General features: G+C 41.0%; 2 protein-coding genes across 4 annotated transcripts in view; both read right to left on the bottom strand.

Moving 5' to 3' along the window:
* Positions 1–13,098, bottom strand: part of LOC129394602 (sortilin-like) — a 47,221-nt gene extending 34,123 nt beyond the window's left edge. For all 3 annotated transcript variants that reach the window (XM_055102507.2, XM_055102503.2, XM_055102511.2), the window contains exon 1: positions 9,041–13,098. In XM_055102507.2, the coding sequence (XP_054958482.1) occupies positions 9,041–9,499 (459 nt within the window). In that variant the 5' untranslated portion in view covers positions 9,500–13,098. The remainder of the gene's footprint in view (positions 1–9,040) is intronic.
* Positions 13,099–13,408: 310 nt separating this feature from the next.
* Positions 13,409–26,832, bottom strand: LOC129394605 (proteasome subunit alpha type-5-like). Its single transcript, XM_055102519.2, has 7 exons — positions 26,688–26,832; positions 24,517–24,584; positions 23,528–23,635; positions 23,328–23,386; positions 22,460–22,562; positions 21,379–21,465; positions 13,409–13,531 (listed from the first exon to the last, which is right to left on the bottom strand). Exons 1-7 carry the CDS (start codon positions 26,734–26,736, stop codon positions 13,454–13,456), a joined length of 552 nt encoding a protein of 183 aa, XP_054958494.1. The 5' UTR covers positions 26,737–26,832; the 3' UTR covers positions 13,409–13,453.
* Positions 26,833–27,581: the final 749 nt, after the last annotated feature.

Raw genomic sequence — 27,581 nt, 5'->3', positions numbered from 1 at the left:
TTAATCCAGATGCAGTTCTTGTGAGTACCTATAATAATTCTCTAGAAATATTAGAGATATGAAAAAAATTAAGCACATGTACAAATATTTAAGCATCTAACTGGTAATGTGTCAGAAGCTTTGTAGTGAAAATCATTACAAGAAATCCTCAACAAAAGAATATACACTAAATCCTGTACTATCTTCGCAATGACCCTAAGAGGTAGTATTAGTACTCCCATTTCATAGATGAAAAATCTAAGGTTCAGAGAGGTTAATTTGTCCATGGTCACCACTGAAGTTTGAATCCAGATCTAATACCTGAGATCCTGTTCTCCCAAACTACTGCCTCAAACCATCATCAATTATATTAACAAAAGTTTGACATAATCACAAAGGCTTAAAAAAAGAAGAAAACCACTACATACACGTCTTACATTTCTGCCAATCTTGACTCACTTTAATTCTTGCCACCCCAACCCAAGCCTGTCATCCAACTCTGCCAAGTGATAAACCAAACGCATTTATGCCTCATCCGTCTGCTTTAATACACATGCTCCTCAGGGTTTGGCTCAAGGGCTTTATCTATCAGGATCACCTGGCTGACAAGCAGGCCCTGTGGGGGCTGTGACACATCAGCAGGTTTATTAAGGAATTATACAAATCATACTCATACGGTACTTCAAGGTTTCAAAATATTTTCACATATATCTTCCCTTCAAAACTTCATGATAATCCTCCATTTTATGTGACGGGAAACTGAGGCCTAGAAAGGCTAGTTGAGCTCTGTTGAGGGTACTATGACCTTGAGAAAAAGAGTAGAATTCACAACTATATTACTTGTAACTGGGATCTCATAACTTTGCCTTATCCCTAAAGCAAATGCATTGATTTCAACACTCCTATGAAACACTTCCAAATGCAGCACCATGTTGGGACATCTGTGTTCTACTCCCAGCTGTTGGCCAGTAAGCAAGTCAGCCAGCCGCATCAGCAAAAGGGCTCTGACCAGCTAATCGGCCCAATAATCCATGATTCAAACCATTAAGCACATTATCAGCAAGAGTTCAACCTTATCCTTGTTCACAAATGTTCAGAAAAATCTGTTCATAGGCATCACTGTCTTACAGCTCCTGGCTTCCTCATGCCTTGGCTCACATTCTTCTTCAACCAGGTCCAGAAGTTTAGGAGTGCTTTTTGGAAACGTTAGCACTTCAAGTATAAAGGATGGTCTGCCTCACCTTCTGTTCTGCTTTCCTCTGGAACCTTCACATCCAAGACCAAAGCAATGGCCGGCCTCTGAAAGGGGAACTCTTCTTGGCTCCCCATTTCTACCTCTGGTTCCTCCAGCTCTAGCCTCATGTCTAGCACTATCTGTTAAAACTCTTTCACAAGTAAGTCCTTTTGCCAAACTCACTACCCACACCCCTCCTCTCTTTCCATCCCCCACAAAAGAGCTATTTTTTTTTTAACTTCCCTATATGTTTTCCTGGAAACCTTAGTCATACTCCACATCAACTACCTCACCCTAAAATAAAGTTTCTGTTGACCATCCCTTGAACATATCTTGGATTTTCCTACTTCCTTCGTGCCGTTACAGATCTCCCTAAAAATCACCTCCACTTTGATTCTCTCTTCAGCCAGAGGGCTTTCCCAGAACACTGCACTGCAGTGGTCAAGCCTTCTTCCAAACTCCCAGTGAAACATCTCTGAACACCTAAATCCTTAAGATAGCCCCAGTGCTTTGCTTTGTTTATGCACAGGTCTGGACTCCACTCAGTACATGGCAGGCAGCTCAGTAAGCGTCTAAATGAATGACATCTATATAGTACTTTACCTTTAACAAAACACGTTGATAAAACTTCTCATTTGACCCTCCAAACAATCCTAAGAGCTGCTGCTCTAGTTTAAAAAACAACTGTAAAGACCACTGAAGTTAAGTGATTTTCCATAGTCACACAGCTATGAAGCAGCAGAGCCAGGACCCAAATCTGGGTATTGAGACATCTCTTTGAGATTTTGTATACAACATATTTATGTTTTGAATCCTTTGTGACAAATAGCAAATACTAGATAAAAATGATTTGAACTAACTTGTCTGGGAATTATTGAAGTTAATACAAATTTTCCTTCCCAGTTCAATTTCTCCTGGTCCTTCAGAGCAATTGTACTGTGGAACCAGACTTGCAAACTGGCTTCAGTACAATATTAGAAAGTGTGTGTGTGTGTGTATGTGTGTGTGTGTGTGTGTGTGTGTGTGTGCGTTTTAGGACATACAGGAAGACTAAAATGCTTATCCAAAGCAAACATAAGACGGATAGTATTCATAAGCCAGAGAAGGAACATACATACGTTTTCTTCTGATAAAAATAAATCAAGCCAATTAATCACATATAAGTTTCTACATGTGAATATATTTATGGTAAGCTGACCATCTATTTTCAAACACACAGGCAGCCAGGATGAAGAAAAAAAGCCCCAGTTTTGGCAGAGTACTATAGGAAAGGGAAAAAGAAAAATGAATTTACTGCTATCTGTTGGGTTTGCTTTTGGACTATTCAAGCTAGTAGCTTTTATTAGCATTAGATATTTCAGCCAACAAGGAACAAACGGTAAAATATTACCCCCAAAATAAAAGAGAAAAATGTCATTCATAACTACATGAAAAAAAGTACTCCTGCTATCTTTAAGAACACGCATATTTCACTGAAGCAAGTTCTGGAGGTGGTAGTAAAACACCCCTCAATGTGAAATCCATGCTATGTTCAAGTTTGACTGGGAAGTCAAACAGCCACAGTTTGCTTCTAAATTTGGAATCAGCCAGGAAAACATTTGTGATCACAACCTCTGGCCTCTCCCACATGAATCATAGAATTTTTGAAAGAAATTTTAAAGCTAGTCCAAAACTTCTTGTGCTGTAGATGAGGAATCGAGGGCCAGAGACTAAAACACAAAACAGAAAATAAGTTACATTCACAGAAAACTTCCCCGGCAAAACACGACAGGTTCTGAGTGGAAGGATTTTGTTTTTACTGTGGTTTCCTGAGATTGAGATTGGGGATAGAGAAGGAAAAACAGCCTCCATCTTTCACCTAAAAATTTTCATAGGTATGAGGAATCTGTCATGAACATTCATTCAACCAAACTATCTCAAAACAACATATTACTAACCCAACTTTGACTGCAGTCACCATTGAAACAAGAACAAAAAAGCTGCCTAGAACTGACTGAAATTGATCAGCTTGTTCTTCAAGCCCCATTAATCCTCAAATCCACCTGCATACAAATCACTGAGACCACATAGTGGGAAGAACAAGTTTTCACCAAGTTTTTAAAAATAGAAGTAAAAGATGCAATAAAAACACTGATGACAAAAGGAGAGAAAGGGAACTGAAACTTGTAGAAATCTACAAATGCAGTATCTAGTTCATAATATTGTCAGAGCCATTGCCACAGTTTTGTTGTTTCTAGAAAAGCTGTATTTTAAATTACATGTCAAATGTGATGGCTTTGTCTGCCTTAATATTAGCTCCTAATTATATAAAATATCTGAGCCTCATTTCTGCAGCCTCAAAACATAGTTCACTTTCTGTAAAAAAAATTGAGGGGTAGGATTAGGTAGGAAGGAGGGAGAAGAACAAACGTTACTCCCCCGTTCTGACCATTACAACTTGGTGCTAAGCACTGCCCAGCATGTGATGGTCACACAAGGGTAACAGGCCAACTGGGACAAAGTTGGGGAACGCAGACTCTGCAGTCACCCACTGAGAACCCAATGCCTGTTGACAAGAGTTGACTGGAAACTGGCAGAGTGCAGAAGAAACTGCTAATAGTATCTGTGACCCTGACATGAAAGATCTGATCAAAACAGCAGGATAGAAAGCCTATTATTGTTGTTAATAATCACAAAAAGAAAATAGCCATTAGAAATTGAACAGAACATAAGGCTTCTTCCAATTATTTCCACAAGCAGACATGAGACTCAGATTTCTAATTAAAAATCACTGTGCACAGAGCCAAATATTTGAGTCAGCAGAGAACTTACCTAATTGTTAACACTGCATTCCCTTGGAGCCATCTGTCATACCTGGCTAGCTTTCTACTCTCATCCCAACCAAACTTCAGATGAAGACTAACCTTTCCCCAGATAAATTACACTTCATCAAATCTGCTGATACTTCTTACTGAAATATCCAATGCATAAGTCATTTTAACATCTCTCTAGGGGCTAAAGGTCTGACTATACATTGCATGAGAGAGGACTCTTCGTGAGGGTTTCGCTCACTCTGCTCAACCAGGACCAAGAAGGAGATCCTACAGAGTTCCTACTCCTTGATCCAAAGCTGAATGGAAGAAACAGAACTCAAGAGAATATTAAATAAGCTAGACGGCTGGGGGTGCTAGGGAAGGTAGGATGTAGAGAGGCCAAGTATTGGAAGAAATGAGGCAGTTAGGAAGTTCCGGGGCATTAAAGGACTGACCTTCAGACTTCCGGGTGTTACAAAGGTCTGGCGATCCACAACAACAGGCCGAGGGCTTCAGCGGCAGCTCCCTGAAGCCTCTGACAGGCACACTCAGTCCTGTCAGCTTGGACTCAACCCTGCCAGCACCAGCAAACAAACACACGCATTCTTCCCAGAGCTGACACCCCATACAACACGGCCTCTCTACAGGGCCTGTTTATTTAAGGAACCAGATGCTTTAAAGTTGGAGTAGAAGTTGGGAAGTTATGTTTAAAGAAGTAGTTAGTGACAGGAGCAGAGGGAGGACAGAAAATAAGCAACAGTTCCTGGCTTTATTCATCATAAGTTTAAAAAGTTTTAAGAAAATTGTCAAATGGTCTGTACACAGGAATGAGAAGTAAGGAAATTATGTCAGCCACCACCACAACTCTGGCCAAGGCATTTCATCTGTTCCTTTAAGACAGTTTCATGCCTACCCTCAAAGGGGTGCTTACAGCAGAAATGTTTTGAAGCAATCCAACTTAGCAACCAACAATAAAGTCTTCTAGGCCTGCTCAATTTCACGCATGTACAAAGGTTATACATGTCATGAATACTCCAAGCAGCTGAAGGAAAGAATCAGTTAAAAATGTGGCATGAAAACAGTTTTGAGTTCCAGGCAAAAGGAAGATTATTGAGTCTAAGAAGAGAGCATTTATAAATGATAGCTAATTGCTGAGTGCTAATTATGTGCCAGACATTCTTCTAATGAGTTATTACATATGTATAGATTATACAACACAATGTGATATGTTGTAATACATACTATAACTCATTACAAATACAATATTACATATGCATATATTAATATTATGTAATACAAATATATATTTATACAATAATATACATATACGTATATATTATGTATATATAATTTAACACACACTCATTTAATTCTCACAACCACCCTACAAATTAAGTGCTCCTATCTTCACTTTACAGATTAGGAACTGAGACACAGAAAACTTAAGTAACTCACCCAGGATCACACAGTGACATGGCCAGGGTTCAAATGCAGACAGTCCAGATAAGGCAGTGCTATACCACCTTACCATGGTAAGTCAAACCCTTAGAACAAAATTAGGGAGCATAATTTTTGGAAAGTTATAACTATTTATCTTTCTCCTTCGTTTTCTTGTCATCCCTTTTGTTTGTTTTTTTAGTAATAGCCAGTATTTTTTATTTCCACTTTCCCATGAGTCTATTATAGCTAACTTGTAATACTGTAACTAGAAAGGAAAATGTTTTCCTCTCCTGCCTCAACTCCTAAAATAAAGCACTTGATCATTAGGACTTCTATGTGAAAAAATATATGCTGTGTGTAATAAACCCAATGCACTTTAAATATATTTTAAATTAATAGATTGAAAAGAAATGATATGAGAAAAAAAACCTTAGAGAGAAAAAGGGAGGCTTGGGCAAAGAGAAAAACCTGCTGGATTTCATGGACAGAGAAGCCTGAGTGGTCATCAGGACACCGGTCTCCTTAAACCGTAATATAAACGCACTATCATGCTTTAGCTTTACCGTGCTTTCTTGAGAAGACAGGTTAAATGCTAATATATCCTCAAAAGCCACAGACACAGGTCTAGTAGTTTGCTATAACCTTCTGAGGCTTTTCATTCTCCAGTCTGAATGATCTTTTCTTTGTATCTTGGCACCCCAGCATCTAGCACAGATCTAGGCATTTGGAGGGCATTCACATACATTGATGATGTGAATTAATGTGGCTTGAAATGAAACAGGACCAAGTTAAAAGAAATAAGAGAACCATGAACTTTTGCTTTTTCTTGGGACTCGAATCCTGTCATGTTATGTAGGAAAAATGATTCTACATGTACCTTCCTTCCCCAGTTGTACAAAGTACAATATCTCTGATAAAAAGTTGTTCTGTCATGCTGATGCTTTTATTTCACACTGTTTTATAAACGGTCCAAAAATACTAGATCTCTTCAATACAGTTCAGGATTTTTTATGACTTCTAAAACCAAATAAATAAACAGAAGAACAGGCCACTACATAACAATTCTTGGTTAAGAAGTACTACTTAACAATTTTTAAGGTAAAGGATATTAAACAAAGCCTCCACTTTTTTTTTTTTTTTTTTTTACCAGATACAGAAAGGATGAGATCTCTGAAGAAGAGACCACGGATGACTAAGAAACGCAAAAACTTTTTTTTTTTTTTTTTTTTTGAGATAGAGTCTCACTCTGTCACCCAGGCTGGAGTACAACGGTGCAATCTCGGCTCGCTGCAACCTCTGCCTCCTGGGTTCAAGTGATCGTCATGCCTCAGCCTCCAGAATAACTGGAATTACAGGCCCATGCCACCGCGTCTGGCTAACTTTTGTATTTTTAGTAGAGACAGGGTTTCACCATGTTGGCCAGGCTAGTCTCGAACTTCTGACCTCAAGTGATCCACCTGCCTTGGCCTCCCACATTGATAAGATTACAGGCGTGAGCCACCGTGCCCAGCCAAAATAGCTATTTTAAATAAGGTCACTGAAAAAAAGACTGGGAGAGAAAAACTAAAAAAAAATTATTGCAAACAGCTAAATGAAAGAAATAGAAAAAAATTTCTTTACATGTGGACTTCAAAGAATGAGTGGTTTTAGGTCTACTCTTCCACAGATTTGGCCTTAGAACCCCTGAGCCAGTTTTTTCAACCTCTTTCTTTGGAATCAATATATTACAAATGACACATCAATTCAAACTAACCAGGAAGACTCTGACTCAAGGAATAAATCCAGGCAGGGCATAGTGGCTCACGCCTCTAATCTCAGCACTGTGGCAGGCTAAGGTGGGCGGAGCACTTGAGCCCAGGAGTTCAAGACCAGCCTGGGGAACATGGCAAAACCCTGTTTCTTAAAAAAAGAAAGAAAGAAAGAACAGAACAATTAGCTGGGTGCATGTACCAGTAGTCCCGGCTACTTGGGAGGCTGAGGTGAGAGGATCACTTGAGCCCAGGAGGTCAGGGCTGCAGTGAGCTGTGATCACACCACTGCATTCCAGCCTGGGCAACAGAGTGAGACCCTATCTCAAAAAAAAAAATAGTAATTATACAAAAATTAGCTAGGCATAGTGGTGCACACCTGTAGTCCCAGCTACTCAGGAGGCTGAGGTAAGACTCTATCTCACAAAAAAAGAGAAAAAGAAAAACAGGAGTAAATCTAAATCCAGGAGTAGCAGCAGACCTAAAGTTAGGTCAACCAGCGAGAGAAGAATTTGAAATACGGAGTAAGAATGCTGTGTCCAGCTAGCTCAAGGAAGGAAGTGGTCCAGTATAAATTAAGCATTAGTGTTGTAAAGCCTTTCTCAATCCCCCACTGTGAGAAGGAAGTCTATTCGATTTTTTTTTCTCATCAAGTAGGAAGACTTCCCAGTACTCATTCTACCCAACCTGTCCCACCCTCCAGCACTAGCTTGGCTACCTTTACACAGCTGCTGCTCGGGATGCACTAAGCACAATTATTCCTGAATATTTGTGTCTTGTGTCCTCAGATCAGAGAATTCTATTACAGGTAACAAGTATGGTCCAGATAACCAGGCAGTCCAAAGGGAGACTGAGGCTTGGCTGACGCTGAAAAACGGTTACAGAGGGACAAGTGCTGGCACAGAGCCTTGGCCACCCATCTCTGCCCCCAAGTGCAATTCATTTTCTTTGAAAGAGGAAAACAGGCAAGGGAGAAAATATATAGAATTGAAAATACATTATGCAAATGTGGCTAGCAAGGATTAAATTGTTAATTTTAGAGAAATAGGAGAAAAATGCCCAAGTTGTGCTGAAGCAAGGAACCAGGACTTTCTTAATAATTAGTTTTGTCAGTCCAGTAGTGTGCAAAGGTTGAGCTGCTTGTCCCCAGGGACAGAAATCCCATGATTTTCAAAGTCTTTTGACCAAGAGCTGGCTCAAAGCAGAATATGTGCAATGCGTTTCTTAACTATTGAAAATCTTGTCATCACGGGATATAGACATGCTAGTCAGACTTCCGTACCATGACAGAAGGTCAAATCTGAAGCAGTAAAAGAGATCACATAAATATTGCCGTCTCATTTCCAAGCTAGTCCCCTTAACTATTAAAACACGGTGACCAGATCGCTGCTTCGGGCCTCCTGAACTCCCGCCTCTCCCACCCGGAAAGTACTGACCCAGAGAGGACACACCTTTGCTTCTGCGCAGCCCAACTTCTGCAAGCGCTCAAGAGTTAATTACTCCTTCACCTTCCTGGGGCCTAACAGCGTTACTGGGTCCTGATTATTTATACAGACGAAAAACGATGTTCAAGAGATTATGACAACTTAAAAAAAAAAAAAAGAATGCGGTGGAAGTCTAAGATTGCCTCCCCTGTGACAAAACACAGCCCCGCCGGCCGCCCGGGCCCGACTCCGCCCGCCGCAGTTTCGGGGCTGCGGCCCGGGGGACGCGGGCGCGGCGGGGCTGGGGTCTCCTCCGGGAGTCGCGGGGCGCACGGGCCGGGAGGGGCACGCGGGCGGCACCTCGCACCCGAGCGGCTCCCGGGCCCGGCACCCGAGCGGCTCCCGGGCCCGGCGCCCGCTCACCTGGTGCGTGTTGTTGGCCAGCTTGGCGACGAAGTCCCGGACCCGGCCGCACTCCTCGTCCTCGCCCGGCGCGCTGCGACGCCAACGGCCGCCGCGAGGAAACGCGCCCCCGGCTGCGGCCGCCCGCAGCCCCCAGCTCACCCCGATGGGGCCAGACCAGCGCGGCAGCGGCGCAGCGGGCGGCGGCGGCGGCGCGTCCAGCCGGTCTTGGCTGAGGGTCGCCGGCGGCAGCAGCTGCAGGAGGAGGAGGAGGCCGAGGCCATGGGGCCAGCGCGAGAGGCCGTCCGCAGCTCCCCAGGGCCGCTCCATCGCCGCCGAATGCCGCCGACGCCGACACCTGCCGCCCGGCGCGCCCGCCCACCCCCGCCGAGCCGAGCGCGGCGCTCCTTGGATACGCGCGGCCGGGCCTCTCCGCCCCATAGGCTGGCCGCCTGTCCCTCTTCCCCGGCCCACTCTCATTGGCTCGCGTCGCCTCCGGCTTCGGGGGTCCTGGATTGGGATGCTAAGATGCGGGACTGATTGGCTGGAACGGGGCAGAGACTGCTGAGGTCAACCCCGCCTCGCCCGGCGTCTCCCGGGCCCGGCTTGTGGAGTTCACGTAGGAGCTTCTCATACCTTCCCGCCGAGCCCGGGGCTCCTGGCGTCGCGACCCCTTGCCGCACCGCTAGCGCCCTCAAGTTGGGGCTGGGTTACGTCCCTCCTGTTCCCCAGAGACACTCCTAAAATTCCTTCGGTGAGGCAGAGCCTGGAAAACCTACCCAGGAAATCCCTGAGCTCGCTCAGCTGGAAAAGGGGGCTCCATCATGAACCGGGGCTTCGGGTTTTTATAAACCCCGCTCACTGGAGCGCCCATTGTCTGCTAAGCAGCTGCCTTGCTGCAGGAAGGTGAATGCGAACTGATGTGGGCCACATCCTACGGAGACAGACATCAGGACATCCGTGACTCCTGCAAGCCTGAAGAATAGTCTTTCCATACGTTTGGTCTCTCTCACCTTCCTCTTCTGAGGGGAGGTAGGCCAAAGGCGGAATTACTTACAGGTTTTCCAGGACTTCGAATGTAGCTTAGGCATTAGGGGCAGGTAAAAGGGGGGCAAGAGAATGATCCAATGCCTACTGTACACATGATCATTTCCTAGATGCACATTTATTTTACCAAAGTGCCTTAACTCTGCAGTGAGAGCTTCGGACAAGTTTGGTTCCAGTATGTGATGTCCTCTAAATTAGCACCCCGATCCACCTCTAATGAATAAAATAAAACCCCTACGCTGTTCCCTTTACCGCAGAAGCTGCACACACAACTTCTACAACACGTAGCACAGGTAAAACCAGTTCTGAATCCTTAAGCTTACTGACTCCATCCCTTCAGAAAGCTAGAAATTGTTCAGTAGAAAAGGTAGCAAATAGAAAGATACAAAATATGCAAGTCGTTACACTCAAAGCAAGTAAAGATTACTTTTAATTATAAACTGGCCATAAACCCAAATGAGGATATAGTCATTGTAGAGCAAAATGATACAATGCACCCAACCCGATATTTACATTAAAATATTTCCAGTCACATTAACTTTCAAACAAAAAGACTTAACGAATTTACAAATTTTTCCAAGACGTGAGAAGTGAAAAATGTTTTTGAATGCCATCTGAGCAGGATAGTAAAATCACTAGAATAGTCTTTTTAAGTTCTCAGTTACTGGACTGAAAAGATAAAGCTGATGAAAATTGGTGAACAATTTGTTCCTTTCCATAACTACTATCAGATTAATTTTAAAAAGATTATTTTTAAATCTATACCAACTATGGGAGTAGATCACAAGACAGTCAGTTCCAGTAGCATGTGATTAGGTGGGGGGGAGGAAAGGGGGTTATAAAGGAATATTTCTTTGTTTGGGTGACACAAAGATGAATGGTCTATTGTCTTACTGTCTGAAAAGAAAAAACAACTCAACAGTGCCACCTCCTGGAGAAATTACCAAATACACTTTTAAACGCTATTAAATTTGTTCCAATTATCTGTACCTTCACTTTTTAGTATGTTGCTTTTAGTTATCACAGGCTTACAGTACTTATATATTTCCTTCTTCAAACTGTATCAGCTTCCGGGACATGGTAACTTGCATATGGCACTGAGAAAATGTTTGAGTGAATATATTTATTATTTCACTTTTTAAATTGGAAACCCTAGGAACTATATTTCATTTTTGTCTAATGAGATTGACATTAAATATAAAAGTGGCACTGTCAGTTCTCCTTTGTGAGATACTGGACGTAAGATTTCACCTTATTTGCAGGACTAAAGTAAATTTATCTTATTACTAAAAACCATACCTTTCTCCAGGAAACATTCTATAGCAGAAAGATAACATAAAGCAATTACACACCATGAAACCATTGCTGTTCGTAGTAAGATCACTTCTTTAACCTAAGAAAGCTTGTTTTAATATTCTACAAAAAAATCAAAGTTCTACCTCTTTGAAGAATGCCAATTATAGAAGGTACGAAATTTACTGTTTTACCAGGTAAAACACAAATATGCTGCCCAGCCAGTGGGAGGGAAAACAACTTAAGCTGAGGTGAACGGACATAGGCTAAGAGCTACTCCTTAGTATTTGGGCATTTTTCCCCCTATGAAATGCATGTGATTCAGAGACACAACTCACCTCTCCCAAAAGCAACATGGGCTTTATCCATTTCTGCATTAACCTAGAGTTAAAAAGGAATATTGTTTATTGTTTGGCTCTCCCCACTAGAAGTTTCACAGGAGCACAGATCATATCTGCCATTTGAACAGCTCTCTGCCTGATGGCTAATACATTTCTTGGCATATAGTAGGTAGGTGCTCAATAAATTTGTTACAGGAATAAATGAGATAGGATTTTCAAGGGTATTTTCTATTAGGATTTAATAAAACAAAGTGATCTTTAGAGAAACAAATCTCCCCATCAACATGCTATACTTAATAAGTGTTAAAATCACTAGAAGTCTCTGGAACATTCAGTAACAATATACTCTAATTCTCTGCTTTCCTTATGTGTTATTCTAGGGCAAAATCCCTTTCTTCCAAATGTTTCCTATCATTGCAGTTTCCAAATGTATATAAACATGTTGTTTTTTGTTGAACTACAGTATGGATTTAGTATGAATTCAGCCTACCCAAATAGTCATAATTTATTAACATATAGTACAACTTCCTACACATTAATATACCCAGAGCCCAGCAAATAATTATGGGGTCCCTGTTAGTGAATTAAATCAATTCTGCATCATCCACATATGGATTAGCCATGTTGTGGACAGTGCAAGTACTTTTCAAATCTCCAGATTTCCCTATTACTCAAGAGCTGGTGATCTGAAACAAGAAAATTTGAGCTGTTCAAGTCCCAACAGCTTAATTTTGTGTGTCCATGGGCACACAGCATTAGATTCTTCATCTGTTAAGTAGTGATACTGATACCATCTTCCCATGGTAATTTTTGAGGCTGAGATAGAATGATTCTTTAAACAATCTCCACCAATCATATGATGGCAGCTCTAATGGGGAAAGTTCATCATTCATTCCAAAGTCTAATGTACACTGCTTCTGAATTTTACAGTTCTCTTACTGATATAGAGATTTGTAATTGATTGCCAGTGAGGCCAAGGTCATTAATTTAATTCTTTCTTAGTCCTTCACTTCGTAAACAAGGAAATCTCTTTCCAAATTGTCTATCAAGACCCAGGAACTGGTACAACACTGTTGATGGCTGATTCCAACCCATCAATGTTTTGAGGAGGACCTCAAAACATGTTCTTCTGATAGTCAATTAGTAGCATCTCCTTATAAGAAAAGCAGCAAAAATACACGTTTGCTCCAGAAATTACAGGGCCGAAATGGATTTACAGTGCTGTTAACATCTATTAACCACTGGGAAGAGCTGGACTAGTTCATTTATCAACACCATGGGATTAATGGATATAGTTGATTCTGTTATAGAGCATCACTAAAACAGTTTTAGAACAGACATCTTCATAGAATAGGGATATTAATAACACTGTCCTTTTGGCCCACTAACATTTGCATTTCAAACAAAAGACTGTATTACAATGGCTGGGCACAGTGGCTCTCGCCTATAATCCTAGCACTTCAGGAGGCAGAGGCGGGAAGAACACTTGAACCCAGGAGTTTGAAACCAGCCTGGGCAATATAGTGAGACCTCATCTCTTAAAAAAAAAAAAAAAAAAGACTATTAGAAGAGAACAGTCTATTAACAAATATTTTAAAATTTTCTTTATTTCAGAACTGCCTTTATGTACAGACATCATTAAAAAAAATACACATACAATGGAGATTTTCCAAGGAACAGGAGCTGGAAATAAAATTTAAGGACATTATTAGAACTGAAATTGTCCCAGAGAAGTTCTGAGGATCAGGATTCCTTAAATGTCCTTGATAACCTCTTCAAGTTCTTCCTTTGTGAACATGTGGAAATTCTGGCCAGGCTGCACTGTGGCTAGCTGGAAAGAAAACAGAAGGGTTAATAAGCTGGGCTGAGTTATTAACTCAGGGCCTGCTGATGGCCCTACCATGGTCAGGAGAAGCTGTGTTGGTGATGCAGCTATTCATTAGGAACTAAGGGATCTGCTGTCCCAAGGATATCCTTTCCAGGCAGCAGGTCCCTAAAATAGCTCTCTGGCTCCAAAATAAAAATGCTTATTGACCAAATTTTCTATTTTAAGGTTAACTCACCACATCATACTTAACCAAATGCCTGGCATCATTGTCACTTCTTGAAGTCACTTCAACAGGGATCACAAAAGCAGCAGCAAAGTACATGGAGTCAGTACTTTTTTCTGTTAAAGACTCCTTTAGAAATATATTTGAAGTATACTTAAATACTTAAAAGTTGAGCTTGTGTGTGTGACTTGAGGTTACTTGGCCACTCTGTGCCTCTATTTCTTCATCTGTACAATGAGGACAATAAGAATAGCTAATTCATAGAGTAGTTGTGAGGATTAAATGTTAATATATATAAAGTGCTTAGACCATTATTGCCTACAACAAATAATCATTAACTGTTGTCAGGTATTTTCTCTAAAATTGTTTATGTGGCAAAACTTAACAAAAAAGTTTTTTTTGTTTGTTTTTGTTTTTGTTTTGAGATGGAGTTTCGCTCTTGTTGTTCAGGCTGGAGTGCAATGGCGTGATCTAGGCTCACCGCAACCTCCGCCTCCCGGGTTCAAGCGATTCTCCTGCCTCAGCCTCTCGAGTAGCTGGGATTACAGACATGCGCCACCACACCCGGCTAATTTTGTATTTTTAGTAGAGATGGCGATTCTCCATGTTGGTCAGGCTGGTCTCGAACTCCCAACCTCAGGTGATCTGCCCACCTCGGCTTCCCAAAGTGCTAGGATTACAGATGTGAGCTACTGCACCTGGCCTGTTACGTTTTTTTAAAAGAACTGGCCAAGAAAAGATTTCATTAACACTGGCATAGGAAATCAGTTGTGACTGCTGAAGATATCAGTAATAACTGGAAATCCAGATTATATTTACATTTAAAAGCAACAACAACAATAAAAAACTAGGGTCAGAAGATGGTTAATTTCAAATTTAACTATCATGACTAGGTTTTCCATTCTCTCTGTTGATCATGTCCCACAGTTTTGGGCAATACTGAGCAATAGGTGCCACTTCACATTTGCCTCAAAAGATTTGTGTTTTACATGTCATTTCCTCATAGTGTCTTTTTTCTTCAATTTTTAAAATTAAACACATGGCTGGAAACAGTAGCTCATGCTTGTAACCCCAGCACTTTGGGAGACTGAGGCGGGAGGATCACTTGAGCCCGAGAGTCAAAAACCAGCCTGGACAACACAGGGAGACCCCGTGTCTACCAAAAAAAAACCCCAAAAAACTAGCAGGGGGTGTAGCAAACGCCTGTGTCCCACGTACTCAGAAGGCTGAGGTGGGAGAATTGCTTGACCCTGGGAGGTTGTGGCTGCAGTGAGTTGTGATCATCCCACTGCACTCCAGCCTGGGTGACAGAAAGAGGCTCTGTCTAAAACAATAAATTAATTAATAATAATTTTTTAAAATTAAATATAGTAGGGCATTTTAAAGTAATTTTCAGTACTAATATTTAATGTAACTTGAAAGTTGCTAGAGAGAATCAGCATAATCCAGTTATATGATGTTTAGTATCCTCTGCCTCATCTATAAGTAAAATTCAGAAAGACTGCTGCACGTCTTAAGACATCTGATATCTGGGAACAGACTTAAAAAAAAAAGTTCTCCTCTCAAAGCTTGTAGTCTCCTCTAGATTCTCCTAAAAGATATACCTCTAATTACATGAAATGTCAGAAAAGTCCCAAATATATCTGCAAAATATAGGTAAACAATTAGTTTACCATGTAGACCATGAGTTCCATTCCAAGGATATTTAAACATACAAATACTATTACTGCTTCTCTTGGCCAGGCGTGGTAGCCTGTAATTCCTTCAATTCTGGCACTTTGGGAGGCTGGGGCAGGCAGATCACTTGAGGTCAGGAGTTCGAGACCAGCCTGGTGAACATGGCAAAACCCTGTCTCTACTAAAAATACAATAATTAGTCGGGCATGGTGGCGCACGCCTGTAGGCCCAGCTGAGGCACAAGAATCGCTTGAACGTGGGATGTGGAGGTTGCAGTGAGCCGAGATCGCACCACTGCACTTAGCCCAGGCAACAAAGTGAGATCCTGTCTCAAATAAATAAATAAATAAATAAAAATGTTACTACTGCTTCTCTTAAGATATATCTTTACTTGATGATCAATGACATGAGGACAGAGAAATATAACAGCAATAATCTAAAGAGTGAGGGCCTAAAGAATTTCACTCATGACTCAGGCTAGCCTTCTCAAAACATTACAGGGGCTAAAAAGCAGAAACTGGGAAAACTCTTGAGTGGAACAGTCCTACAGAAGAACTGGAACGCAAATCAATACTATTAATAATAGCGTCTGAGCCAAGGACTGCCTTCAGGAAGTTGCTCATCACTAGATAAGTAAAAATAATCCCTTACATTTGCATAATAATAAATGTATTTGCATAATATGAAAGATACTTTTCTATTTATTATCTCACTTTCAAAAAACATCTCTATGAAGCAGGTAGAACAGATATTTTCTTTCAATTTATTTCACCAATAATTAATTACTAAGCACCTGTGTATTAGTTACATGTACTTGTGACTAAGGATCCAAAGATGAAGAAAGTCTTTATTTACTAAGTGCTAGATGCCAAATGTGTTCAATGTCAGGTAAGTGTTGTAATAGAACTAAGAATATGTTTAAGAGTGATCTGGAGGAGCCCAGGAAGGCTTCAGGGAGAAGCAACTTTTGAGTTGTGTATTAAAGCATGGCAAGAATGGGTCAGACAGTCAAAGACAGGAAGGGCAAACAATGTGCAAATGCACAGAACCACAAAAGAACACGACATGTTTGCAAAACTGAAAGTAATTCTGTATGGCTAGACCACAGCTTGCACATGGAATATGACGTGAAAAGGAGAGGGAGTAGGGGGTCAGAGCTCATGGGAGACAGTACGTTAAAGTGGTTAAAAGTATAAGACCTAAGACCAGACCTGGATTCAAATCCTGACTCTACCATTTACCTGTTGGCCCTACCGTCTCAAAGCCAGTTTCCTCTTCTGTAAAATAAGATTTTCGGAATAGGAATTTCTATCTCATAGAAGTGTTGTGAAGATTAAGAGAAGTAATTGCATGTAAAATGCTTAGCAAAGTCTCTAATAGATTAAACAAATGACTTAAGAAGTAGTGAATTATGCCATGAAAAGAATTTTGGAATTTATCTCACAGACAATAGAAGTCAGAAAAGGTGTTTTTTTGTTTTTTGTTTTTGAGACAGAGTCTCGCTCTGGAGTGCAGTGGCGTGATTCCAGCTCACTGCAACCTCCGCCTCCTGGGTTCAAGCAATTCTCATGCCTCAGCCTCCCAAGTACCTGGGATTACAGGCACATGTCACCGTGCTTAGCTAATTTCTTGTATTTTTATTAGAGACAGGGGTTTCACCATATTGGCCTGGCTGGTCTTGAACTCCTGGCCTCAAGTGATCCACCCATCTTGGCTTACCAAAGTGCTGGGATTACAGGTGTGAGCCACATGTCCAGCCAGAAAATATTTTTTAAGTGGAGAACCATTAAGATTAGATATAGCTTAGAAAATCCACTATAGTAGCACAATGAGGAAAAAATGGACCGAAATGGAGGAGGGCAAGATTAATTAGGAAGCCTCTGAAAATACACAAGGTAGGGGAAAAATGGGAACCTGAACAAAAGGCGGCACTGGAAGTAGGGATGGAGAAGGGACATTGATTTGGGAGTTATTTATAAGGGAGCAAAGAAATGACTGAGTAAAAGGGAAGGGAAGTCAAAGTCTTCCAGGTTTCTTCTGTGAATGACAAGTACACTGGGGGTGTCATCAACCAAGATTAGAAATATGGGAAGATGAAATGGTTTTTAGGAAAGATAATGATTTTAATTTTAGAACTGTCAAATCTGAGGTGAATCCTTCAAAAAAGTCAAATGATAGTTCCAAAGAGTGACCATGAAATCTGACAAATAAGAGTTATCTTAGCAAGGAGCAGTCTCATGGAAATAATAAAAGCTGAAACAAATAGTAGTGATTGAGGAGTAAATGAGAGGTGAAGCAGTGGAGATAATACAGGTTCTGTTTGGAGGAGACTTGGCAATAAAGGTGAAAAAATAGGATGGATGAAATAGCACTCAGCAATGAAATGTAACAGAATTGATGCAACACGGGTGAATCTCAAAATCATGCCAAGTGAAAGAAGTATAGTCCCTATAGTCACCTATAGTCCCAATTACTCAGGAGGCTGAGGCAGGATAACTGCCTGAGGCCAGGAGTTTAAGACCAGTCTGGGCAACACAGCAAGACCCCATCTCTAAAAAAATTAAAAAACATTAGCCAGGCATGGTGTGTGCACCTGTAGTCCCAGCTACTCGAGAGGCTGGGGTGGGAGGACTACTTGAGCTCATGAGTTCAAGACCAGTCTAGGCAATATAGCCAGACCTCATCTCTTAAAAAAACAAACAAAAACATTTATATGAAATTCTAGAACACAAAACAAATCTATAGTGACAAAAAGTAGATCAATGTGGGGGAAGAGACTACAAAGGGACATGAGAGAACTTTTTGGGAGGATCAATATAATGACTGGGGTGACAGATACTGGGGGTTGTACATTTGTCAACATCCGCTGAATTGTAAACTTAAAATAGGTACATTTTACTGTATATAAATTATATCTCAAAAAAGTTCATTGAAAGTAAGGACACTCGATAGAAGGAGGTACATATAAAGATTTTCTTAAAAAGAAAGATGTAAGATGTAACTTGGATATATATATATATTTTGAGACAGAGTCTCGCTCTGTCGCCCAGGCTGGAGTGCAGTGGCGCGGCATGATCTCGGCTCACTGCAAGCTCCGCCTCACGGGTTCACGCTTCTCCTGCCTCAGCCTCTGGAGTAGCTGGGACTATAGGCGCCCGCCACCACACCTGGCTAATTTTTTTTGTATTTTTAGTAGAGAAGGGGTTTCACCCTGTTAGCCAGGATGGTCTCAATCTCCTGACCTCGTGATCCGCCAGCCTCGGCCTCCCAAAGTGCTGAGATTACAGGTATGAGCCACCACGCCTGGCCGGATATTTTCCTTTTCTTAGGGGAAGCAGTTCATGTAGGGAGGCTGGAGCTCCAAGGAACAACTAATGGACTAAGAACTTAAAGCAGATGGGCTCTAGAGCAGTGGCTCCCAAATGTCAGTCCTTCTTAGACTGACCTTTCCCAGCAGCCTATGAAAGCTGGTTCTATGGGTGAGACATTCACCAACAATACTCTCCAGTCCTCTCTAATCTTCTGTTCTTAACTAGTCAATCCCCTACCATGGATTAATCCAACCATCCATTTTCTCATGAGTGTGGTCAACAAATATCCTGGTAAGTACTGATTGGTTTAATTACTGATATATAATTACAGCCTTGGTTGGCCTTTAAATTTTATTTATTTTTTTTTTGAGACAGAGTTTCGTGCTGTTGCCCAGGGTGGAGTGCAGCTGGAGTGCAATCTCAGCTCACTGCAACCTCTACTGCCCAGGTTCAAGCAATTCTCATGCCTCAGCCTCCCGAATAGCTGAGATTACAGGCACGCACCACCACACCCAGCTAATTTTTTGTATTTTTTTAGTAGAGACGGGGTTTCACTATGTTGGCCAGGCTAGTCTCGAACTTCTGGCCTCACGTGATCTTCCTGCCTTGGCCTCCCAAAGTGCTGGGATTACTGGCCTCAACAATGATTTTAATATGGCCCAGCAATCCTTTTACTCTTCCCTGTCTTCTCATAACGACTTTTCCAAATATTTCCCATTCTCAATTTTACTGTTGCATTCACCTACCCTCGGCAGATGACCTTACAATCACTAGGAAAAATCTGGGGAAATGTGGGACATCTCTCCAGGTTTACCGCCAAACCCACCTATCTTTACCCATCATTACTTCCTTTGCTCCTGTCTACTCTTAGCATACTGAAAAAGGACATTCCCAAGCTGGTCCATACCTCTCCAGTCTCATCCCTTACCGTCCCCCACCATCTTATATACATCCCACACCTCAGCGGTCAGACAAAACCTCAAAGTTTCCTTTACCCACAATATTATTTTTACATCTTGAACCCTTTGCACATGTTGTCCCATCTTCCTGGAATACCTTTCTGCTCCCTTTTCCAGACATCACCTCTTCCAAGAAGCTTCCCTAATGCTTTAGTCTAAGTTATACATACTCACAGGAATCTGTTTTTACTGCTATTATAGAAGTATCACCCCAGGTTCTTATTATCTATATGTTCCCTGCACTACACAGTATACTACTTGAATAGGAATTGGATTTTCTGTGTCTGTAACCCTGGGCATCTAGCATAATACCTGCTATATAATGGGTACTCAATATGATGCTGAATGAATTTTACTTTTCAAAACCAACTCCTTCATGTGTACCATGCCTTACCTCTTCTATAACTTTTCCATCACTATCCTAATCTCTCCTTTTATTTCTTTCAGCTTTTTTTTTTTTTGAGACGGAGTCTCGTTCTGTCGCCCAGGCTGGAGTGCAGTGGTGCAATCTCGGCTCACTGTAACCTCCACCTCCCGGGTTCAAGCGATTCTCATGCCTCAGCGTCCCAAGTAGCTGGGATTACAGGCGTCCACCACCACGCCTGGCTAATTTTTGTATTTTTAGTAGAGATGGGGTTTCACCATGTTGGGCAGGCTGGTCTTGAACTCCTGCCCTCAAGCGATCCACCTGTCTCAGCCTCCCAAAGTGCTGGGATTACAGGCCACTGCGCCCAACTCTTTCAACATTTTTCTATACACTAGTTTCATCTCCGTTTATATTTTCAAGACTTTTCCACATCCTTAAAAAGACACAATCCTTTTCTTTAATGCTATCTTCTGCCGACACTAATCAAACTTCTTGAGAAAGCAGCATACTATTGTTTTCTCCACTCATCATCTCCCTTTCATTCTTTTTATTTTATTTTTGAGACAGAGTCTCGCTCTATCGCCCAGGTTGGAGCGCAGTATCACAATCTCAGCTCACTGCAACTTCCGAATCCTGGGTTCAATCAATTCTCATGCCCCAGCCTCCCGAGTAGCTGGAACTACAGGTGCGTGCCACCACACCTGGTTAGTATTTGTATTTTTGGTAGAGTCGGGGTTTTGCCATGCTGGCCAGACTGGTCTCGAACTCCTGGCCTCAAGTGATCTGCCTGCCTTGGCCTCCCAAAGTGCTGGGATTACAGGCGTGAGCCACCTTGCCAGGCCTCATTCTTTAACTCACTGAATTCTGGCTTCTGCCAGCACCACTTTACTAAAGCTGCTTATTATTCAAAGGCTGTTAATAATTTCTTAGGAACTAAATATACAAAAATGTCATTTCCATGATCTATGTAGTCTTCAGCAATGCCAGCTATGATATCTGAATAAAAAACAATAAAACAGCCAGGTGCAGTGGCTCTCACCTATAGTCCCAGGTACTCAGTAGGCTGAGGCAGGAGAATTGCCTGAGGCCAGGAGTTTAAGACCAGTCTGGGCAACACAGCAAGACCCCATCTCTAAAAAAATTAAAAAACATTAACCAGGCATGGTGTGTGCACCTGTAGTCCCAGCTACTCGAGAGGCTGGGGTGGGAGGACTACTTGAACTCATGAGTTCAAGACCAGTCTAGGCAATATAGCCAGACCTCATCTCTTAAAAAAAAAAACAAAAAAAATCCAACAATAAAACAGAAAGTACCTCAATGTTTGTTGCATTCAGCTTCTCCTCCATTACTTGTTTGAGGATGATGAGTGAAGACTTGATGGCTTCTTTCAAAGTCATAGACTTGAAACAAAGAAGGCAAGAAGATGCCTATTAATTATACACAATCCGTCCTTCCTTCAAAGATTTTCCCTTTATCTCACTGAAAAAAGTATTTAGCAAGTATGTCAAACATCTTACTTAGTATGGTGCATTACAAGTATCTCCAGAACTCAAGTAAATGGCAAATAAGTAGAATACATTTTTTCAGGAAAAAAAAAACCCAAACCTTATTGTGAGCCACAATAAAGTCACCAACCAAAGTAATCTTTGAAGAAGGGGAAAGGGATAGACTAGTCTTGTGTACATTTGAATTCCTCTTTTAATTTAGAAGATAATATTATTGGTAATATCCAATGAACAATAATGCCCAAATGATCTAAGAGGTAGCCCAATGGTTTAGAAAATTCAAATTTACCCTGTTTTGTACCTAATTTCCTCCACATGTAAAAGCAATACCATTAGGAGCTAATGTGAGCAGGCATCCCTGTATGAACCACCTGAATAAGTAGAGCAGCCTTCAATCACACCAATGAGTTACCCAAAACCAAATCTTCCCATCTCACAAAGAAAATACCAAATGCCCACTTGCTTCAAGAGCCAATTGTAAAGTGCTAAGTAAAGCTGTGAAGATAGAGGATAAACGTATTGTGGTACATCCATACCATGGTATATTACTCAGCCATCAAACGGAAATACTGGAACAACATGAATGGATCTCAAAAACAGTGTGTTAAACAAAACAGATACAAACTGACTGTTTAATTCCATTTATAACGAAGCACAACAGACAAAACTAATGGACAGTGGTAAACATGGTGGTAAACATGGTTGCAAGGGAGGGAAAGAGATTGACTGGAATGTGGATGAGCATTTTTCTGGTGGTGATGAAAGTGTTATTTATCTTGTTTTGCAATTGTCAAAACAGAACTGAACTCTTAAGGTTTGCACATTTTATTATATGTAAATTATACCATGATTAAAAAAAATAGTAAGAGTTGTGAGAATACTTAATTACCTTGTGGTAAACTTCTTGCAAGGAGCTCTGGGCACCCTCTGAAGCAGAGCCAATTGCTCGAGCATCACACTGTACAAAGGTCCCAGATGGGTCCATATGAAACCTGCAAAACCCCCAAAATGAGGACTAAAATGCTCAGGAGTGGTGGCACTTTATGTAACAAACGTCTCACTAAAACAAAGTATAAATGCTTGGCCCTGCAGCCAGGAAACACCACTGAAATATTGAGGCACAGATCTAAAAGATGTTCTATGTCTGGAGAAACCAGACATTTTAAAAACTGTTTAAGAAAATTAGTACCTTCCTTAGGGATTTAGAAGTATAGTATGTATAAATATGGTACTTGTTTATGCCCATCTTAGAAATATTTGAGGATGAGGATCAGATCAACATTCCAGAGCAAAGCTCTAAAACATACCCTGACTATAGTAACAAGTTACTTCTAATTCCTTCCAGAATTAGCACTGGTTCCAATAGGGGAATTCTTCATGGAATCCCCAAATTTGTGCAAACAGTATAGAATCACTAAACTTTAGTATTAGAAGCCATATATATAGGTATATACATACACACTCACACACTCTACAATAGCCCTTTTTACAATAATCTTTTTTTAATGTATTTTTTAAAGAGAGGGGGTCTGGCTCTGTTATCCAGGCTGGAGTGCAGTGGCATGATCATAGCTCACTACAGCCTGGATAACAACTCCCAGGCTCAAGAGATCCTCCTGCCTCAGCCTTCAAGTAGCTGGGACTACAGGTGTGTGCTAATACCTGGCTAATAGTCTACAATAATCTTCTCAGTCTCCACCCCAAATTAAAATAATTCCCCGCAAAAGCATGGGGGAAAATTACAAAATGGTACTTACAGCTGGGGTCCTTTCTCATCAACTCCTCCAAATAATAATGCTACTCCAAAGGGACGAGACTAGAACCAAAAAATAAGAGATATTAAGATAAATGGCTATAAAGTAAGGAGGTGAGAGGGGCTGGGAATGTTATGTTCACAGGACAAATGTCCTAAGTCCCATAGAACAATAAGAAAACTCGACAGAAGTATCACACTCACCATGGCACCTGGATCTGCATCTTCTTCTCCAAACTGCAAAGCCAGATTAGACACAGCTTGGGTCACACTCTCCACTGTCATTGTCTCATTGTAGGTGAACCAGTGGTTCTAGAAGAAGAGCAAAGCATGGTACAACCTTCTAATAAGGACATTAAAGCAGCCCACCATCTCACTACGCACATCCCTTTAAACTGGGATTGAAAACTGAAGGCTCAAATGTGGTTTTCTTAATTAACATTAACCCTGAGTACTTGGGAGTACATGAGAGGAAGAGAAATAGCTCTGGAAATAAACATATCACAAGGACTCTAAGCAACGACGGACAAGAGAATTACTGCCTTGAAAAAGAGGGTTATGCCTCAAAGCACCAAGTTTACTCTTTCAAAAACTAAAAGTGCCTCTTTCCCTCAAAGACTCTAGCTTATTCTGTTGATGTTTAAATGACTTATTCTTACATAAGTACAGACAGCAAACTTGCAAATAAGTACAAAAAATTTTACCATGTGATGTATTTTTCTTACTAGCCTATCTTCAAGCAGCAGCTACAAAGTTTAAAAAAAAAAAAAAGTATCCCTGACCAGTATTTGTCAGTTGGTACAAGTTATTACTCACCAAAGGAGGGCTGTTATTTACAAGCCTGGCAGCAAAGGCAGCTGAGGGGAGAATATCCTTTAACTACGTCCACCTCCTGCCATGATGCTCCCACACAAAGTCAATTAGGAAACAATGCATGCTTTATATATAGGCAAAGCCAAAAAAAAAAGGAAGACACTGTCAGCACTACTGACCAGAGCCTCTTTAAAACTGCAATGATTGGACAGATAAACTCCAAGCCCCAGGAAGTTCTAACTGGGAATTCTACCCAAAATTACTCCCAAGAGCCACATCTAATATTGACACAGGTACCTGCAGTATAGCCCAGGCAGCTAGATAATCACTAAACAAGGAACTCAAGCATCCTGGTAAAAAGGAGATAATGCCAATTTTACCTGTGTCTCCACTCTGGCTTTATCAATTAAAGTCTTAGCATCAGCAATTAGCCCACTCATGGCACAACCTGCAATGTAAAAGCGACAGTGACCCAGTGGCCAAATCCTTGTAAAACTCTTTCATCCACTCAGGAAATCCTGAAATTCTGGATTGGAACCACGGCAGCCATTCAGCTATCCCATGGCATTTTATACCCAAAAGATTAGATAGGAAATGATCTGCACTGAACCCAAGTATTAATGATATTAGAAACAAAAAACCATCCACAATGACACAGAAGTCCAGACGATAAAAATAAGCCCAGAGAAAAGCAGCTAACCAAACATGAATTTCCACGTATTACATCCCTAAGCATCCCTTTAGCACTCTTTGTAGACGATGATACATTTTCAAACGAAGCAAATACTAATGCCCCAACCTGGGAAACAAGGAAAAGAAAATCACCTCACTATGGACTACAGTGGAGGACTCTCGAATAAATCAAAAGCCTTTTGCCTCTCTGTCCCAAACACAAAGCAACTAGTTATATCAGAGAGAGTTTGCCTGATGGCCCAAGCTGTCACGATTATGGCTATAACTGTTATTTTGCATGCCATGGCTCCAATCTAAATCTCCAGCCTAAGTTTCTCTCCCAAGTTTCAGACATATAAAGCCAAATAACTTCCTTAATATATCTACTTGGACATATCACACACTCATTTCCCTTCCAGACCCCGTCTTCTTCCTTGGCCCTCACTATCAATCAGATCACAAGTTCTGTCAATTTCTATCTTCCTCTCCATTCTCTGGCTACTGTGTTGGTTAAAACCTTCACCATCTCTTTGTTTGGACTATTACAAATTTTTCAACTGGCCTCCGTGCCTCCAGTTTCAGCCCTCTTTAGTCTATCTTTAATATCATTATCAGAATGGCCTTTCTAAAATTATAATGGGATCCTATTACCTCATTGCTTAAAACCTTTCCCATCCTTGCAAAAGGATTACATTGAAGCCCTTCAGTGTGGTAAAAAAGGAATTCCGCTCTCTGACCGACTCATCTGCTGCTGCAGTTCATGGCCCAGGCCTACAAAACTGCTTGTGCCATGGTATTTTATATTTTACACCACGATGGCTTCAGTCATTTCTATTCCCCCTGACTAGAATGCTCTCCCTTGCTATACCCAGACACTTGTTTGCCTTGTGTACACTTCCTTATCTTTCAGAATTAAACTCAGCTCAAAATCACTTTCATGGAATCCTTTTCTGAAAGCCCCACTACCGCTGACTCCAGGCAAAACTAATTATTTCTTCCCTTGTACTCCTACTAAGAACACACTAGTCTTTCTTAATACTTTTGTCACTTAATTGCATTGACTTACTTACATGTCCACCACCACAATTAGACTGTATGCTCCTGTAAAACAAGGACTATGTCTTATTCCTTTCTATATCCTGGTATCTAGCATAAGGTCTGGCACATTGTAGGCTCTCAATTTGTTGAACATAGTGACACTGAGCTACCTTCAAAAGACAAGTGACTTGAGTTAAAGAAGACACAATGTTCCAATCTTAAAAAATAAAATTTCAGTTTCTGTATCTATGAAAGAGATAATATCAAGCTCCCAGAGTCACCATGGCATTTGGTTCTGATGCCTTCAAGCAATTAATTATTTTGCCAATGCTTCATTAATTAGATGACTAGACAGGTTAAGAAAATTTGGATAGCCAAATAAAATGCCATTCTATAAATAAGTAGAATTACTCACCCTGTAATACTATTATACAATGATGTCAGAAGCCAAGGCGGGGGAATTAAAGACCAAAAAAGTGGGTAGAGGCAACAAGGAATACAAAGATAATCTGAAAACAAAGGAGGAAGACTGATCTAGGCAAGTCTATATTATTCTTATAACTTGTAGTCACTTCAAAGATCTCAACCTTTGCATATTTCAACAACCATCACATTTACCAAGTCTAAATTTGAGGGGAAAGGAACTTCTGGGAGTAGGTTAAACATAAATGAGTCCTGCAACAGCCTCCTACTCCTACATTTACGCATTCTGACCTACTGCCTGGAAAATAATAGCTAACAAGGGGATAACGTGTTCATTTCATAAACCTTCCTTGGAACATCATAGAGGACTAATTAACCCAGACCAGATCCTACAGAACAGCTTTCCTCCACTCCTTACCTATGTGAGCATCAATCTCTACAATTTTCTCAATGCTGCTGGGCTCCATCAGTGGGGAAGTAATTCTCTTCTCCACAGTTAGGCACACACCCTCTGATGTCTGGATCCCAATGGCTGTAGAACCAAGCTAAAGAGAAACATGTTACGATTACCATATATAGGTCAAATAACTGTCTCACGTACTCACCAGATAGCTCTCTGTAAATCTTCACATGATAGAAACTTCAACTGGCCACATCTTATAGGCAGAGAGAAGGAGCACCCTAACATACTGTAAGTAATTAATATACTATTCCTGTCAATAGCAAGAACACTGATTTACAGAATTTTGTGATTCTAAAAAGTTCTTTTTTCTCCCTTAAATTTTTTAAAAATTTTTAATGTTTTCTTTATAATTTACCCATGTAATTCCCAGAACCCCAAAAGAGTAAGTTCAACAAAGTCTTTCAAACACTGGAAAAATCCACTCTCTAATGCCAATATTTGGAGGACGGAGGATTCAAAAGTTCTAAACATAGTGGGCAAGAAAGTAATAAAACTCTTAATGTCTTCTCTGGACCTGGCCTCTTTTCACCTCTGCCATCTACCTTGGTCTGTCCCAAGAGGTGATGATATTCCCCAACCTACCTGACCTCCAAAAAAGTAATAAAGGAAGGTACGGAGGGACGAAAAGAACCACCACCATCATCGTCACCAACAACGTAAAACTATTAATTATTTAAGGTCGCTAGAAGTCCACAATATACCTGGAATTCATCTCTATCTCTACGTAACTCCCAGTCATCTACTCCTCTATGCCCATTTCCTGCAAGATGAGGATGACAATAATAATAAGAAGGGTAAACACATTATATATTATAAAATGCTTAAAATGGTGCCTGCCAAATATGAACA

Source organism: Pan paniscus, chromosome 1 (assembly GCF_029289425.2).
Source record: "Pan paniscus chromosome 1, NHGRI_mPanPan1-v2.0_pri, whole genome shotgun sequence".
NCBI lineage: Eukaryota > Metazoa > Chordata > Mammalia > Primates > Hominidae > Pan > Pan paniscus.
The sequence above is the reverse complement of the archived record's forward strand: the minus strand, read 5'-3'. Positions and strand labels throughout refer to the sequence as shown.